At 37.0% G+C, this 15,107-nt stretch overlaps 1 protein-coding gene and 1 long non-coding RNA gene across 2 annotated transcripts; one reads left to right on the top strand and one right to left on the bottom strand.

Moving 5' to 3' along the window:
* Window positions 1-934: 934 nt before the first annotated feature.
* Window positions 935-2,365, bottom strand: LOC107833268 (uncharacterized). The gene is made up of 2 exons (XR_001658981.1): window positions 2,254-2,365; window positions 935-1,293 (listed from the first exon to the last, which is right to left on the bottom strand). It is a non-coding gene; the product is annotated as an uncharacterized LOC107833268 (long non-coding RNA).
* Window positions 2,366-10,349: 7,984 nt separating this feature from the next.
* armc6 (armadillo repeat containing 6) lies at window positions 10,350-14,446 on the top strand. Its single transcript, XM_007574487.2, has 8 exons — window positions 10,350-10,538; window positions 10,785-10,930; window positions 12,058-12,143; window positions 12,229-12,784; window positions 12,874-13,019; window positions 13,107-13,238; window positions 13,384-13,521; window positions 13,608-14,446. The coding sequence occupies exons 2-8, from the start codon at window positions 10,810-10,812 to the stop codon at window positions 13,818-13,820; spliced, it is 1,392 nt and encodes a 463-aa protein (XP_007574549.1). The 5' UTR covers window positions 10,350-10,538; window positions 10,785-10,809; the 3' UTR covers window positions 13,821-14,446.
* Window positions 14,447-15,107: the final 661 nt, after the last annotated feature.

The raw sequence follows: 15,107 nt of genomic DNA, 5'->3' as shown, positions 1-15,107 counted from the left end.
AGTTATGAGACTGTCAGTTCGCACCTCTGACGTGCGAAGGCCTGTTCATACGCCACAAAAACAAAGAAAAGTGTATTTTCCTCAAAGTGGTGAGAATAACAACACATTTGTTTTAGGTCAAGGTTAAATCAAGTTAAGGTTCAAGTGCAGAAATATTCGCACATTTATGCTTACAATGTCACAGATGTTTTTTTTCCAGGCCTGCTTTCTTGAAAAACTGTTTGGCATATGGACTTTTAATGAATGTTATGGAAAGATGGACACCCAAAGTTTTGCTGCATTTCTCTAGTGGGTGGTGGAGAAGCCTTACCCTGCTTCACCTCTCTCACTGCATGGAGACTTGTGCATGATGGCAAGATAAAAATACATGTTGTCACTCAACCTTGTATGTCATGGTTGTTTTGTTAATTATGGCTCTGACTGTACTTGTGGGCAAGTTTAGGTGGGTCAAAATTTTCCTGAAGTCATTTCCTGGCTTACAAAGGTCAGTCACAACTCTCTTACTCGAATTACATGTCTTTCTTATGTTGAGTAGGATTAAGAGCAGAAATGAAATAGACTTATGTCATGCTATTCATACCCCCAGTAAAACAGAAATGCGTGTACTAAAAAGTCCTAGACTATATCATCAAATAATAAAACCATGCATTAAAATCTATCTATCTATCTATCTATCTATCTATCTATCTATCTATCTATCTATCTATCTATCTATCTATCTATCTATCTATCTATCTATCTATCTANTATCTATCTATCTATCTATCTATCTATCTATCTATCTATCTATCTATCTATCTATCTATCTATCTATCTATCTATCTATCTATCTATCTATCACACCAGACTGTGACTAACTGATGGGGTTAATTTTCAGCTTGCAGTTAAGACTTGAATTTTTCCTAAATATAAGGTCCAGATATAAATGGGTGCATGTATTTAAATGAGCACATCTGTATTTATTAACAGAACACAGTTAGTGAGCTGGTCCTGTGCAGGTATCAAAGCCTAATGAGATCATCCAGCCTCCACGCAGATCCTCCGTCTCTTGCCCTCCATGCGGAGTACCATGACAGCTTCAACTTAATCCTCATTAAGCACTGTAACAATGCAGGAAGTAGCTGCTGCAGTCACGATTATATGGGCTCACTATTTGGCAGGAAATGGCTTCTTTCAGCTGCTGCGTCCAAGACACCTAGAGAGCGTCCAGAAACTTTTGTCTTCTCGGAGCGGTCGCAGCCTCTCTCCTCGCTGCGGGGGGAAGTCTGCCGTCTGCAGCGGGGGGGACGAAGACTGAAAGAAATATGTTTAGTGAAATCAGGGCAGTTTATGAAAATAGATATGTTGATCTTTCTAGTTGATTTTTTTATACACTTGACAAGAGCGCAGGCTGCATTTCATCCCTAATTAAAATAAAACCAAAAGGAACGTATTATATTTAAGTTAGTCGACTTAAATTTGTTTATTTGATTCAGACTAGTTGCATATAGATAGATGATTGTAACAATAGAAAAAAAAAATAACTTATTAATCAGAAATTGAATGCTTACATAATTTTTTCACTCACCGAATTTAATTGATTTATTTGCGTGGCGAATTAAAAAAAATCATTACACTTTAACATTTAAAGTCTAAAAAAGATTTATTGTGTCTGTCCCCAGCTGGGCCCTTGGTTACATAGAGCAACATAATGCTAAAGTTCAAATACAAAACAAATACAAATGTGAATCTGATTAAAGCGCATCAAAACTATAATGATTTATAACTATAACATCAAAGAGAGAAAATTGCAAACACCTATTTTAGATGGTCCCGCTTAATAAACTTCTTCATCTGTAATCTAAACTGAAACTAGTCAGAGTTCAGTTTTAGTTCTGCAGGAAGAGAACTACATGTTAACTTTCCTTAAGAGGAACCAAAAGGTGTCTGTGCTCCCAGTAACCCTTACACTTAAAAGTGAATTTAAGATTTGATATCTTTGTAAAATTTTCAAAATTAACCAAATAAAATGTTTTGAGCACATGGCAGTGATGTGCTCTTCCAGGCTTCTTGTCCAAAGTCTTTGTTGCTTGTTTATTAATCATCTTTAGTAACTTAGTAGCTGTTTGGACAGTTTATAGCCGAAGGCCTTTAAACAGTAACTTAAATGTAAAAAGAAACAAAAAAACATTGATAGCATAAAAACTTTCAGAATGAAATGACTGACTGTATCAGTCTAAAATGACATAAGTTGGCTTTCACAATTCTGCTCACCTTCTTCACTTGCTTGTTAAATTTCAAATGAGAATCCAGCATGATGGCAAGAAAATTTACTTCTGAAACATTTCATATTAATCTTTAGATTAAACAAATCAAAACAGTTGTATCATCTTTTAACATAAAATTTTAAACTAAACATTCTGACAGGTGCATGGAAACATTTGCAACACCAGTATTGGCTCTATGTCGTCACCACTGGAATATAAATATAGTAAATTATGTACAGTGCACCCGCAAAGTATTCACAACGCTTCACTTCTTCCACATTTTATTATTTTACAGCTTTATTCCAAATCGTATTAAGTGAATCTCTTTCCTCAAAATTCTACACAAGAATATTCCACTGCAAAAATGTGGTAAAGGTTTTTGAAATTTTTGCACCAAGAATTCACATTTAAGTAAGTACTCGCATCTTCGCCACTGAGCTCAAAATTGAGCTGTTTCAACTCAGTTTTAGATGTTTCTGCGGCTTGTTGGTAGCTTCAGTTAGTTGAACTTGGTTTGACAGAGAAAACTGACACACCTGCCAGGAAAACCTTCCAGAGGAACGTCCATCTCTGCAGCAATCCATCAAACAGAATAGCCTAGAAGATCTCAAAGGAGCGGCTTCAGAACCATTCAGTGAGTGTCCTGGAGTGACCAAGACAGAGTCCAGGTTTGAATTCGATTGAACGTCTCTGGAAAGATCTGAAAATGACTGCACAGTCGTCTCCCATCCAATCTGACGGAGCTTGAGAAGAACTGCAAAAAATGAATGGGCCACAATGCTTGAAGACAGGTGAGCTAAGCTGGTGGCACCGTATTACAAAAAAAGTTGCTGCTAAAGGTATTAAGCAAAGACTGAATACTTTCTGGATGCACTGCAAACTAACCAAAAAGAAGTGGATCAAGACCCCTTATCACCTTATCCAAAACCTTTGGAAAAACTGTCAAAATCCAAGCTCCCCTGTTTTAATGGATAAAGTAATGACACATGTGAAAGGAATTAAAAGTACATCTTTGTGTTTTGTTTAGAAAAGGCATACCTTGATAATTTATTACTCATCGCAAACATAGTTGAGACCATAGACATGCAGAAATGTGCTGTGAGTGTTAATGTTTCCCCATGAACTCTTCAACAGACAAGCTAAAAGCGAGTTTGTGTGTTCTAACAATCAACTTATGCAGATGTATTACAATGGAGTGAATTGCTTGATATCGTCGCAGGATTGTTAATGTTTTTCTTCTGTGGTACTGTGTTTGGGAAAAATAAAATAAAACATTTTTACCCTCTGCACATTGTCTTCCTTTGTTATTCTCACGTCCAGCCAGTCAGACTCCGGAGGGATAGCAGATTTTCAAAACAGCTTTACAATATTGCATTTCACCAAGGGGCACATATATTATGTCCAATAAGCTGGTATTGTTCTGTCTTCAGATTGCAAACATCTGGTTCTAAATACGTTGTGACATTTACACCACATTCCTACATCCTGTGGAGCTCATTCCTGTGCAACTCGTTCGCTGAAATGACTCCAGATGACCTCGTATGACCTCTCAGATAAATGGCTTCCACCTCCCATGACCTGAAACGAGGCCTTTCGATGATGTTTGCTTCAAAAAGGCAGTGGCCACAGTCTTCTCTAAAGCTCACATCCAAAAGTGTTATGGCTTTGTTGTTTGGTTTTCCCCAAATCACTGGATTTGTTCGACATTGTTCGGTACAGGACCAGCGTGATGGTGCAGCTGGTTCCTAGGTTTGACTCTCAGCCTTAAGTCTTTCTGCATGGGATTGCAATGATCCATCTGGGTTATCTGGTTTCCTCTCTCAAACAGAACCTAATAGGTTAATTGGTCTCTAAATTGTCCTCAGGTGTGTGCATGGATGGTTATCTGACCTGTGTCTTTTCCAGATGTATTCCTCTAGAGACTCAAATACTTGCCCCCTGCTTCTGTGCAATATAGACTCTATTGAAAGTGTCTGTGGGAAAACAAAGGCAATTTTCGAGTCCTACCACTACAAATTGTCAATTGGGTTTTTTGACTGGGCCGTGCCAGCACACAAACATGCTTCAATCTGAATCATACCCATGCAGTTCGGCTGAATTGTTATGGTTGCTGTTCTTTTGTAAAGTTAGTTTCCATCTAGTCTCAAGTTTCCAGAAGGTTTTTCTTCCTGTATTGCCGTGTAGTTAATGCTTTTCATGTATTTACACACAGAATAAGTTACACACTGGTGAAGTTGTTATTTATGTTGTGAGTTCTGCCAGGAGGTTTTGCTTCGGATTTTTTGTATGGGTGTCAGGAAAAGGAGTTTGAGCAGAAATACACACCCCACCTTTTAGACAGTACTGACAGCCATGTGTAATTTTTCTTTCACATCACATTTATAAATGACTTTGTGTTGGCCTGTCACGTAAAGCTCAATAAAATACAATAAAATTTGTGGCTGTAATGTGACAAACGAGGTAAAAGGTTCAAAGTACAGTATACTCGGTTCTTACTCCCTTGCATGTCAACAATAAGTTTGATTGCTGAACTTTTCAAAAATGTTTTCTTTGCTCCACAAACTTTGCTTTATGGGATTTAAGACTTTTATGGCAAACTGAAAGACAGAGCGAAGAACAAGCAAAATTACATTTTTAACCATTTTTTTTTTTTGGTCTTTCAAACAACATAATAAACACATGATTTGTGCATAAGCTTATGATTTACAACACTACTTCACATTTCAAGTGCTACATCTGACTAAGTTGTACAGCTTAATAAACTAAGTATGTTAAGAATTTGTTTATTACTAAATGTTAAACAGCTGCGAAATTATCCATTTTCAAAGGCTAACATTACTGTGAGGACAAACATTTTATATATTTCCTATTTATTTTAATGAGATAAAAGCATCTGTGTTGCATTTTAACCACAATAATCTCTGTGCAAAACTTCTAACCTGGTAGGCTAATTTATCCTCCATTTCACTGTCACTCTGAAATGTGTGCAACAGACTGTACAGAATAAAACTAAAACTTTAATTGTCAACTCTGGCAAAAGAAATTTAACATCTGAGCAGTAATTTTACATAATATTGAAACTTTAATCAACAATACTCACAAAGTGTTTCTGAACCACCAAACATACATGAACGCAGAATTATACCGCCACCTTCTGGAAGAGATGAGAAAAACAGGAATAGAGACAAAGGCTTTTCCACTGAGTTGAAGAAAATCAAGAAAACAAACAACCATTCATTGTATAAGAAATAAGACAAATATGTATGGCTACAATGAGTAACAGAGACCTTTAATGACCAGAGAAATCATTACATGTCTCTTCAGCCCAGGTAAAAATGATGTAACATAGAACAATGGAGAGGAACCCAACTATGCACTACAAAATTAAACTGATTGAAAATACCTCAATATTTTTCTGATTAGTAGGAGTTTCAATACACATTTACACTTTGAACAATGTGGAACATCAAATTACGTATGAGATATCAATAGATTTACAGCCTCTCTTCAATTTGTCCTCCATGAAACCTCACACTTAGTTTTCAATATTTAAGCACAACACTATACAACATACTTACACATATTTGCAAAATGGGATTGTAATTCTAAACTTTCATGTTTAATACAAATATGGTAAAGACAACAACAACAACAAAAAAACAAACAAACAAAACAATGAGTGGTATTATGAGTCAAGTTTTAATCAGTTATCAAATGTTTGGGGGAAAAAGGCCTTGTTCTATTTGGCTACAAAAGTCCTGAAATTATTAGAATAAAAACTAGCTTTAAAAGAAAAAGAAAAAAAAAACTAAAACAGTTTCAGTGCAAAGGACAAAAATCACAATTAAAACATTAACATCTAATAGAACAGAGAAAAAAAAATACTTAAGAAGAGGTGCATTTTTAGAGCAGTATGTGTTTAATTTTGTTCATTGTCAGTTTTTTTTTTTTAGCTTTTTCACATCAGAATTGACTCACTAAAAACACATTTTAATGTTATACATTTAAGCTTTAACATAAAGTTTTGCATACAATTCTGCCAAAGGCAGAATGTGTCCCATTCTGAAAAGCAGTTGCATCACTTTGTTTGTATAACAGGAAGAACATTTTCTGAAAATGTGAAGCTTTCGCTTCCAACATTTTAAGTCACTAAAAATCCATTTTTGATGGGCCAGAACTCTTAAGATCACAAAAGTAAGGATCTTAGATGTGTTCTACCAAATGACACTGTGATGCTATTTCTAATTTCTTAAATCTGCATTTGTTCCTGCATTGCTGTCGGTGTCTCTTCCTTTTACCCTCTGCAGTCTGTTATGACTCTGGCGTTGCATCAGCTCTTCTGTGTCTCATTCTCCCAGACAGCATCTTGTTCTCAGAGCACACTGCACATGCTGTTAGTGGGTCTGTTCTGACTGAGGCGGAAACTAAACTGCAGGGGGCTGCCTGCTCCCAAAGTACTTAACACAGCACCAAATATTTTCACTGTCAATCCAATTAGGATGTAACAAGTCATGACATAAAAGGCTAGTGTTGCATTCAAATGAGCAGCATCTATGTTCAAGAAGCCTGAATGCAGTCGCTGCACAATTGTTCTGTGGGGTCTATTTTTATTGTGATTATTTGAAACTGACAGTGCGAGTAAAGCATAACATGTATTGTCTTTTATAGCAAAAATAAGAGCGTCTTAATTCTTTGAAAAGGTAAAGTGTTGTTTGTGTCTTTATAAGGTCGCTTGTCTCTGATAACATAATGGTAGCAGCAGTCTGCTTTAATATAAGGCTCAGTCTGGTTTGCAATTACAGCTAAAACCCCCCAAAACCCCTAAAACATAATTCATTGACTATAGTAGAAATATTCTCAATTTAATTGTAAAATCTTCAAAACAAAGTAAAGCAGAGGATTAAAAATAGCCAGGTCTTTATTAAAATCGATCAATATGTCCTCAGCTGAATTAAAAGTAACATGTGAGACCAAGTTATTATTTTAAAACAATACTAATATGTTTATACCCAAATAAATGTTCACAATTTTATCACATCATGATCAAACATTTCAATGTGATTTATTGTGATTTTATTTGTTAGACCAGTAAAAAGAGACGTTTTCAATTTTTTTTTTTAAATTTCCAAATAAACATCTAAAAAGTGTGTTAAGTACATTTGCATTCAGCCTGCTTTCTACTGACTCCCCCAAAAATAAACATCCAGAACTCCACATGTCTGAGATCTTGGTGTTGCCATGTCGTTGCTTTCTCGCATGCCTTCATGCAGAGCAACAGCTGCAGTTATGATCCCATCTGCTGCTCTAAGATTGCTGTGCAACTGTTTGCATGTTTTGATGGATAAGGGATGTAGTGATCAGCAGACACACCCTGTGGTTTCCCAGAACAAATAAGATGGAGGAAGCAAAACTGGAGCAGATGGGCCAATATGTTTAGATCCTCGGCAACAGACATCTCCAAAAAAAAAAAAAGCCTTACTTCATTATGCGGATCTAAAACATTTCATCTTGGAATTTACAAAAAGTGGACTAAGGAAACCCAATGTTGGAATAAAACCAAACTCCCTCCACATTCTCTAAAAAAAGAAGTTTGTGGCAATAATGTGACAACCTTTGTGAGAAATGTACACAAACATAGATTAATCTGTTTTGTAACATTTACAATTGTCACATTGTGGCTTTCCCAGTGAGATACACCAACAACAGGAGAATTTGTTATTTAGAGTTGATCTCCAAATCTAGATAAATCCTTGAGTTCAAATTAGTTTAAGTTTGACACCTAGGAAGAAGATGAGAAATTCAGCTGTAAAGGAGCTGTTTGCTTGTGCTTTAGCACCAGACGCCATGAGGAAGAAAAAGATTATATATTTGTTAATATGTTGTAGCTCCTGCAAGAGTTAACTGAAACAAATAGGAGACGAGTAAAGAAATGTTTCAGTATGCTCTTCTCATCCAACAGCATGTGAAGCTAGTAAATGAGAACATGGGTTACAAAGCGTCACATCTCAGAGAGCATTCACAATGCATCCAGAAAGTCTTCACAGTGCTTCACTTTTTCCACATTTTTTCCCCCCAAAATCAAGTCAAATCAACCGAATTTACCACAGGTGGACTCAATTTAAAAGATGATGAGTGGAAACAGCTCAGATTTGAACTTCATAACAAACAAGTGAATACTTCTTCTATTTTTAATATGTTTGCAAAACTGAGGAGAACATTTTTCCTGTCCTAATAGGATATTTGTGTATGACAATTTTAAGGAATAAGATTAATTAAATACAATTTGGAACGAGGCTGCAAAGCCACAAAATGTGGAAACAAAGAAGCACTGCGAATACTTTCCAGATGCGCTGTAACAGACTAAAAGTGTTTTCTTTTTTCCCCCCAACAACACTCTGATGATCTCTACAGCTTATGACTCACCTCTTAAATGGACTTGTGCCTTGACGAGTTGGCACATGACAATGGACTCCAGATGGATGATCTGGAACGTGGACTGCATCAGAATATTATCCCAAGATTTGAGGAAAAGCAAACAAATCTATATGATTTGTTACACTTTTTATGATCTTTTAACACTTTCATGTTAACAGATCATAAATTGATTCGCTAACAAATCATGTGACAGGAAGAGGTTTTCCTATTCTTCAAATGTAAGCCAACATTCTCTGTGGTTCTTCAGTACGGCTATATGGAGTGCATCTCTCTTACTTTTGCTGCTCACACATACAAAGCACACACACCATGTTTCTCTACTGCACTTCCTAATTTCAAGATACTGTGAAAGTTTGACAAATCTCACCTGGTGCTCCAAAAAGCTGCAATTTTGACAGAAAATGTTTTAGATAGAAAATACAAAAAAAAAAAAAATCCAACAACAACTTTATTTTAAGCATATATGTTAAAAGGGATGAGAGTGCAGAAGTACCTGCAGAGTAATCTGCTGCATCAACTGGCAAACTTACTTCTGAGTGAAGTTAGTGTGCCAATTTTCCACTGTTTTTCCACTTACCTCCTTTTTCATTGACTACCTTTGAAAACCTACAAAGATATACACTGTGTGTACTTTGTGCAAACAGGACAAATAGTGAATCCCACCCCCCATTAATTTGCAGGTAAGTCTGGGCTCAGGTAGGCTCATACAGTAGCATTAAAAACTGTGTTAGAATCACACATTGAGACTTGGGCATGTACTGGACATGGTGCTCTTAACGAGAAGCACATCAGGAAGAGAGGAAAACATTAATTACACAAGTAAAGGAATTAAACAGAAAGAACAGATGTTCTTGTTTCTCTTTATTCAAGTTTAGATAACATCCCATAGAAACCCATGAAGTTCAGAAAATATGGAAAAGACTGCTGCTTCACTTATTTATTTTTGAAGGTTGCATAAGTATGGAAAATATTTGTATTTCCAAACCCACTGTCTACATTTTCAAAGAATAAAAAGAAAGAAGGAAAAAAAATCTAGACATCTGAAAATCACCAAGTCCATTATTCCACCGTGCTTGAGTCGCAAGGTGTTTTGAGATTATAAATAATTATTGATACTGTAATGTATGTGTGCATATTAAGACAAACAAGCAGTATGGCAGTGTTGGTCATAACACAACCTACACAGACATAATTTGGAAACTGATCACCTCAAGCTGGAAGATCTGGCATGCTTAATTACTTCATAACTGGAAAGCACATGTATATATAAATAACAAAAAGAGAAAGTGTTAGATATAATACAAAAATGCCCTGAGTTAGAGGAATTGTTATGAAATTACAATACACTGATGGGTATGATTTTTTTTATTATTTTGTTATAATACTGTCTGCATTTTATTTTGCAGACAGTGGGTGCAGCTTTCAGTTGTAAATTTTTTGGCAAATAAAACTTGAAATTTGGTCACACTAAACAAATTGTGTACTGACCCCACACTTTTTACATATATATTTAATGACCACGTTCCCTTTATTTTGAAAGGACGTTCATTGAAATAACCTTACAAAGAAAAACTTCCGCATTCTGCATTACTTTTTTCAGTTTGCATTTTATGGATATCTGCAGAGAACTTTACTCACCTAAATGAAATGTTTGTTTATTTATTTAAAACTGCTAACAGGAACGAATGTTTGCAGTCTTAGTTTTAACGGACAAAATATCTGCGTGCACAAAGTTGGGCGGATTTTGCTATTCACAAAACTCACTTGCGTACTGATGCCCGCTTACTGTGTTTCCAGCTACGCTACTTTCGTACATTCAATCGCACCGCGAAGCCGGTTGTCTGTTTCTACATAGAGGTAATTGATTGCTGTTTTTCACAGATTTTGTCGAGGTTAATATTTTAGATAAGAGCTTTATACTGTACGGTAAAGATTTCATTTAACTGTGGGTTTACTGCTGCTTACACAGTGAAAAGGAGAAATAACATGAGCCATCCATTAGCTAGCAATAACGAGCATCATTTATGGTTATCCGAAGTGGGGCTTGGTTAGCATTAAATAGTGGTCATCTTTTAACACCGCCATGTTCGTGTTTTATATCAGAGCGGGGAAGTAACAGCGCGAAGAAATGTCGAAGCGACGGATCACCCAAGAAACATTTGATGCTGCTGTCCGGGAAAACATGGAGGAGTTTGAGATGGATCCAGATGAGGCTCTGAGAGAAGCCGTGGAGCAGTTTGAGTCTCAGGGTAAAATAACTAAAGAAATACACACTAAAAATCAAGAGGCAAAGCCACAACAACATGTGGCTATTTAAAATATAAAGTACTTGTTTTTGTGTCACTGGATACAGAAACATTGGAGTTGTCTATGCATTATTTTACAGGTCTATGTAAGTGCAGAAAAATTAGTGATTCTATTTTATGGCATCCATTCATCCAACCATCCTCTATTCATTCTGAAATTCGGTATTTGAACTAGAGCATTATGTTGCAAAGCAGTCATAATCACATTATTTCTATGTGGAAAGTACTGTTTAGCTACAATAATCTGAATAGCATAGAAAAAAATCTTGAAGTCCTTACACTGGCTCCTTGTTTCTCAGAGAATTTACTTTAAAATAGTTTTTTTAGTTTTTAAATTACTGAATGGCTTAGCCCCAAGATACTGTAACTATTGAGCGCATCTAAATACAAGCTGCACCCACTAACTTTAAAAGGAAAGTTAGTGGGTTTTTGGCCAGGTGCATTAAGAATAGAAAAAAAAACATATCTCTAAAAATATTCATCTAAGAGACAGAGGTGTTAAAGTTTACAGAGAGTGATAGGAACCTTGTGATGATGGACAAGAAGGAGAAACCTGGAACAAAGTTGGGTTGATGAATTCCAGCATCATCACTATTCAGCAATGATATCCCAGCGATATGCAGCCCTAATTCATACTTTAAAATTTCAGTTTGTAAAAGGTTGTTATTTTGACACCAAAAATGTTTAGAGCCCTGCACTGGTGAGTCACAACGGATGAATGAAACCTCTGTCTCCTGTTTGTATATATTTTAGCTCAACACAATAAGACCAAGATGATATTCAAACGTATACCAATTCAAATTATGTGATTATGTGCAAATCACATATGAAAAGGTGCAACGGTTGTCTAAGCTCTAAAACAAAAGCTCTAAAACAAAAGATGTTCATATTCAACATCTTTTGTTGAAAATGAACATCAACAAATGCTGAACGTAGTATAATAAATGACATGGTAAAATGTAGTTGAAACACTCAAAGATGGACTGCAAACACAAATCTAAGCTTGTTGTAGAGCTCAGGTCATCTTAACATAGGAATATGACTGATAACAGGTTTATTTGCTGATGCAGGTGTGGATCTCAGTTGCATAGTGAAAGTTGTTCCTGCTGCTTCATCTAATGACAATCAAGAAGAGCAAACTCATGAGGTCTTACAGGTGAGTCTTGATCCAGCTGATAAAAACATTCGTTTGGTATACGAACTGCAATTTTTACTGTGTTCATGTCTTGTCCTGATCGCAGGCTTTGGAATCTCTCCGGCTTGGAAACAATACTGCGACAGCAGACATAAAATGCTTCACCGAGCAGTGCTTGCTTGGATTTGCGCAGAGGTACTTGGCTGCTCAGAAAGGCGCGTATCCCGTCATTCTCTCCTACTGCAAAAAGAGCGTGGAGGAGCGGGATTGCGCCTTGGCCGGGCTGTCCGCTCTGGCCGCGCTGACAGACGGACAGCCAGACCTGTTGGACAAAGAGGGACGGCAGTTTCTTGTAGATGTTCTTCAGAAGTACCAGGCAGATTCATCGTTGACGTGTGTCGCCATCTGTGTGGTGCGTCACTGCTGCATAAAGCATGAGCAGAACAGACAGGATCTGGTGAAAGGCGGAATGCTGCCGCTGCTTACCGGTGCCATAACGCGACACAGCGACTGCGCCGCGCTCGTCAAAGAGGCCTCCTGGGCCCTTCGGGTCATGACGTTTGATGACGATGTCCGGGCTACGTTTGGGCACGCTCACGAACACGCCAAGAGTATTGTTCTAGAGCACAATGGGTTGAAGATTTTAATTGAGGCTGCACAAGGTGAGGCCATCTGATCAAGTTCTTGGTCTGTAAATAAAGCACATTTAATTGCTGTAGGAACTTTTATTCTGTGTGTATCTGCTTCACAGCTCATCTTAGCAACACTTCTGCTCTGAGTGAACTGTGTGCCACTTTATCACGACTGGCCGTCAGGAACGAGTTTTGCCAAGACATCTGCGATCTGGGAGGATTAAAATTCATGATGACTTTACTTGCGGACAGCTATGAGTCACCGGTAGCGTACACAGGAAAAAAAAAAAGAAGAAAAAAACAGATTCAAGTGTGGTGTTCTTCTTCTCTGAATTGTTTATTGCTCTTGCAGGAGTTGGTCCGGCAGGTCCTCAGCGCCATACGTGCAATAGCAGGAAATGATGACGTGAAGGATGCGGTTGTTAATGCCGGTGGGGTTGACCTTATTGTTATTGCCATGAACCGACATATCAACAATCCTGCTGTGAGTCCTACATGGATATTACTTCTCTGGCTTTAGCTTTAAATGCCTTGTGCAGTACCTTGTGAAAGTATCCACACCCCAACCTGTTGACATTTTTGGAGATGAACAAATGACGATGCTGGACCGTGTCCATGCTCTCCTGCAGGTCTGCGAGCAGGCCTGCGCATGCCTCTCTGTTCTCGCCCTGCGAAAACCCAACAACTGCAAAGTCATCGTGGAGAACGGAGGCGTCATAGCTGCCGTGCAGGCCATGAAGATCCATCTGGGTTCTGTGAATGTGCAGGTAACATGAGATGACTAAAGCTGGTTGTGCTCACTCAAAGATCGCCAGCTCTTTACGTCTGACCTTTCGTCCCTTTTATTAAACAGAAACAAGCATGCATGCTGATAAGAAACCTTGTTGCGAGGACGCGTAACTACTGCCAACAAATCCTGGAGCTGGGAGCAGAAGCTCTGATATGTCAGGCTGTGCAGACGCACGAAGACTGCAGCGACATCGGTAAAGCTGCTCTCAGAGATCTGGGATGCAAAGTGGAGCTTCGAGAGCTCTGGACTGGGAAACATGGCAGCATTACCAACTGAGATTGGAATAAAACAACAACGGTCATGTTACAGCTTTAATATCTTCAAAGAATGCTGTAAGGTTGCTACACTGTGTTCATGGACAATGGTTGATATAAATACACCTGGTTGGTTTCAATGTAGATGTTAGTACACAGTTAATGTACTCTGGCAAAACCCAAATATTAATATCCCTCCCCCCCAAAACAAATGGAGCGATACAGTTTGAAACATGTAAAACTCAATGCAAATAGGATTTTGTACAACTTTTAAATTTAATTTTTTTTTATGTGTACTTTTTGTTTTTTCTGTATGAACTTTCTGTTCAGTATTGTTATAATTTATCTCCTATATTGGCTGAGCCTGAACACTAATTGAATGCCTTGCACTGCTAATTTCGTTTTTAGTTGGTAGTTTCTTTTTGTTTCATTTTTATTCCCCACTTACCATTTACTTTTTTATATTATTCAATTTTGTTTACTCTTCTAATTTGCATTCAAATAGGCATATTCAATTTGACTGTGAATATGTCACATTCATAGTCTCTGTTGAATATGAACGTGGCATTTCCCACAATGCCACATTCATATTCATAAAACAGGCACCACTGAAGTTCTGAATTTACCCTAAATAAAAAAGTAAACAAATACAATATTGTATTTACTTTGTACCTCACCTCTCACCCCATGACAGCTGAAGATAGGCATCATCATCCTGTTGTGTTACATGTATGAGAGAAATGTATGTAATATGGATTCCAATTGAGTTGTGTAGAGTCAAATTTACTTACTGAAATTTATTTTTTAAAAAGTTTAATCAAGTTACCAGAATGGAGCATGTTACTCAGAACTGACTGTCACCGAATTAGTTTAGTCAAAGTTTAGAAAAAAAAAAAAGTAAGTCAAAAGTTGGCCGCAAAATTTTTATCAATGCATTTCTACGTAAATATGATTAATATATCAGCAAGAAATATAATATTTTTGAATATTATTCCAGATATTTAGGTATTTTTAGTTAAAAATAATAATGAAAGAAAATCCCATAGAAAGACTTAATTTTTCCACAAGTAGCATCTGAAAAGTGTGATGAAAGTGTGTAGAAAGTTCTAGACTTCCTGGCTAAGATGTTACTCTGTATTATGACTTATTTGTACACATATAAAATCTGAAATCTACTACAATGATCTCAACTATAGAGTAGGAACAACTGAGATCAACTGACAGATTATTTTCCCGACCTTTAGTTTGCAAAAGTGTAATTTTTCCTTTTGCTATTTACAGGCTATGCACAAAAATAGTAAAGTGTTTA

This window comes from Poecilia formosa, unplaced genomic scaffold (genome assembly GCF_000485575.1).
Source record: "Poecilia formosa unplaced genomic scaffold, Poecilia_formosa-5.1.2 Scaffold354, whole genome shotgun sequence".
Classification (NCBI taxonomy): domain Eukaryota; kingdom Metazoa; phylum Chordata; class Actinopteri; order Cyprinodontiformes; family Poeciliidae; genus Poecilia; species Poecilia formosa.
The sequence above is the reverse complement of the archived record's forward strand: the minus strand, read 5'-3'. Positions and strand labels throughout refer to the sequence as shown.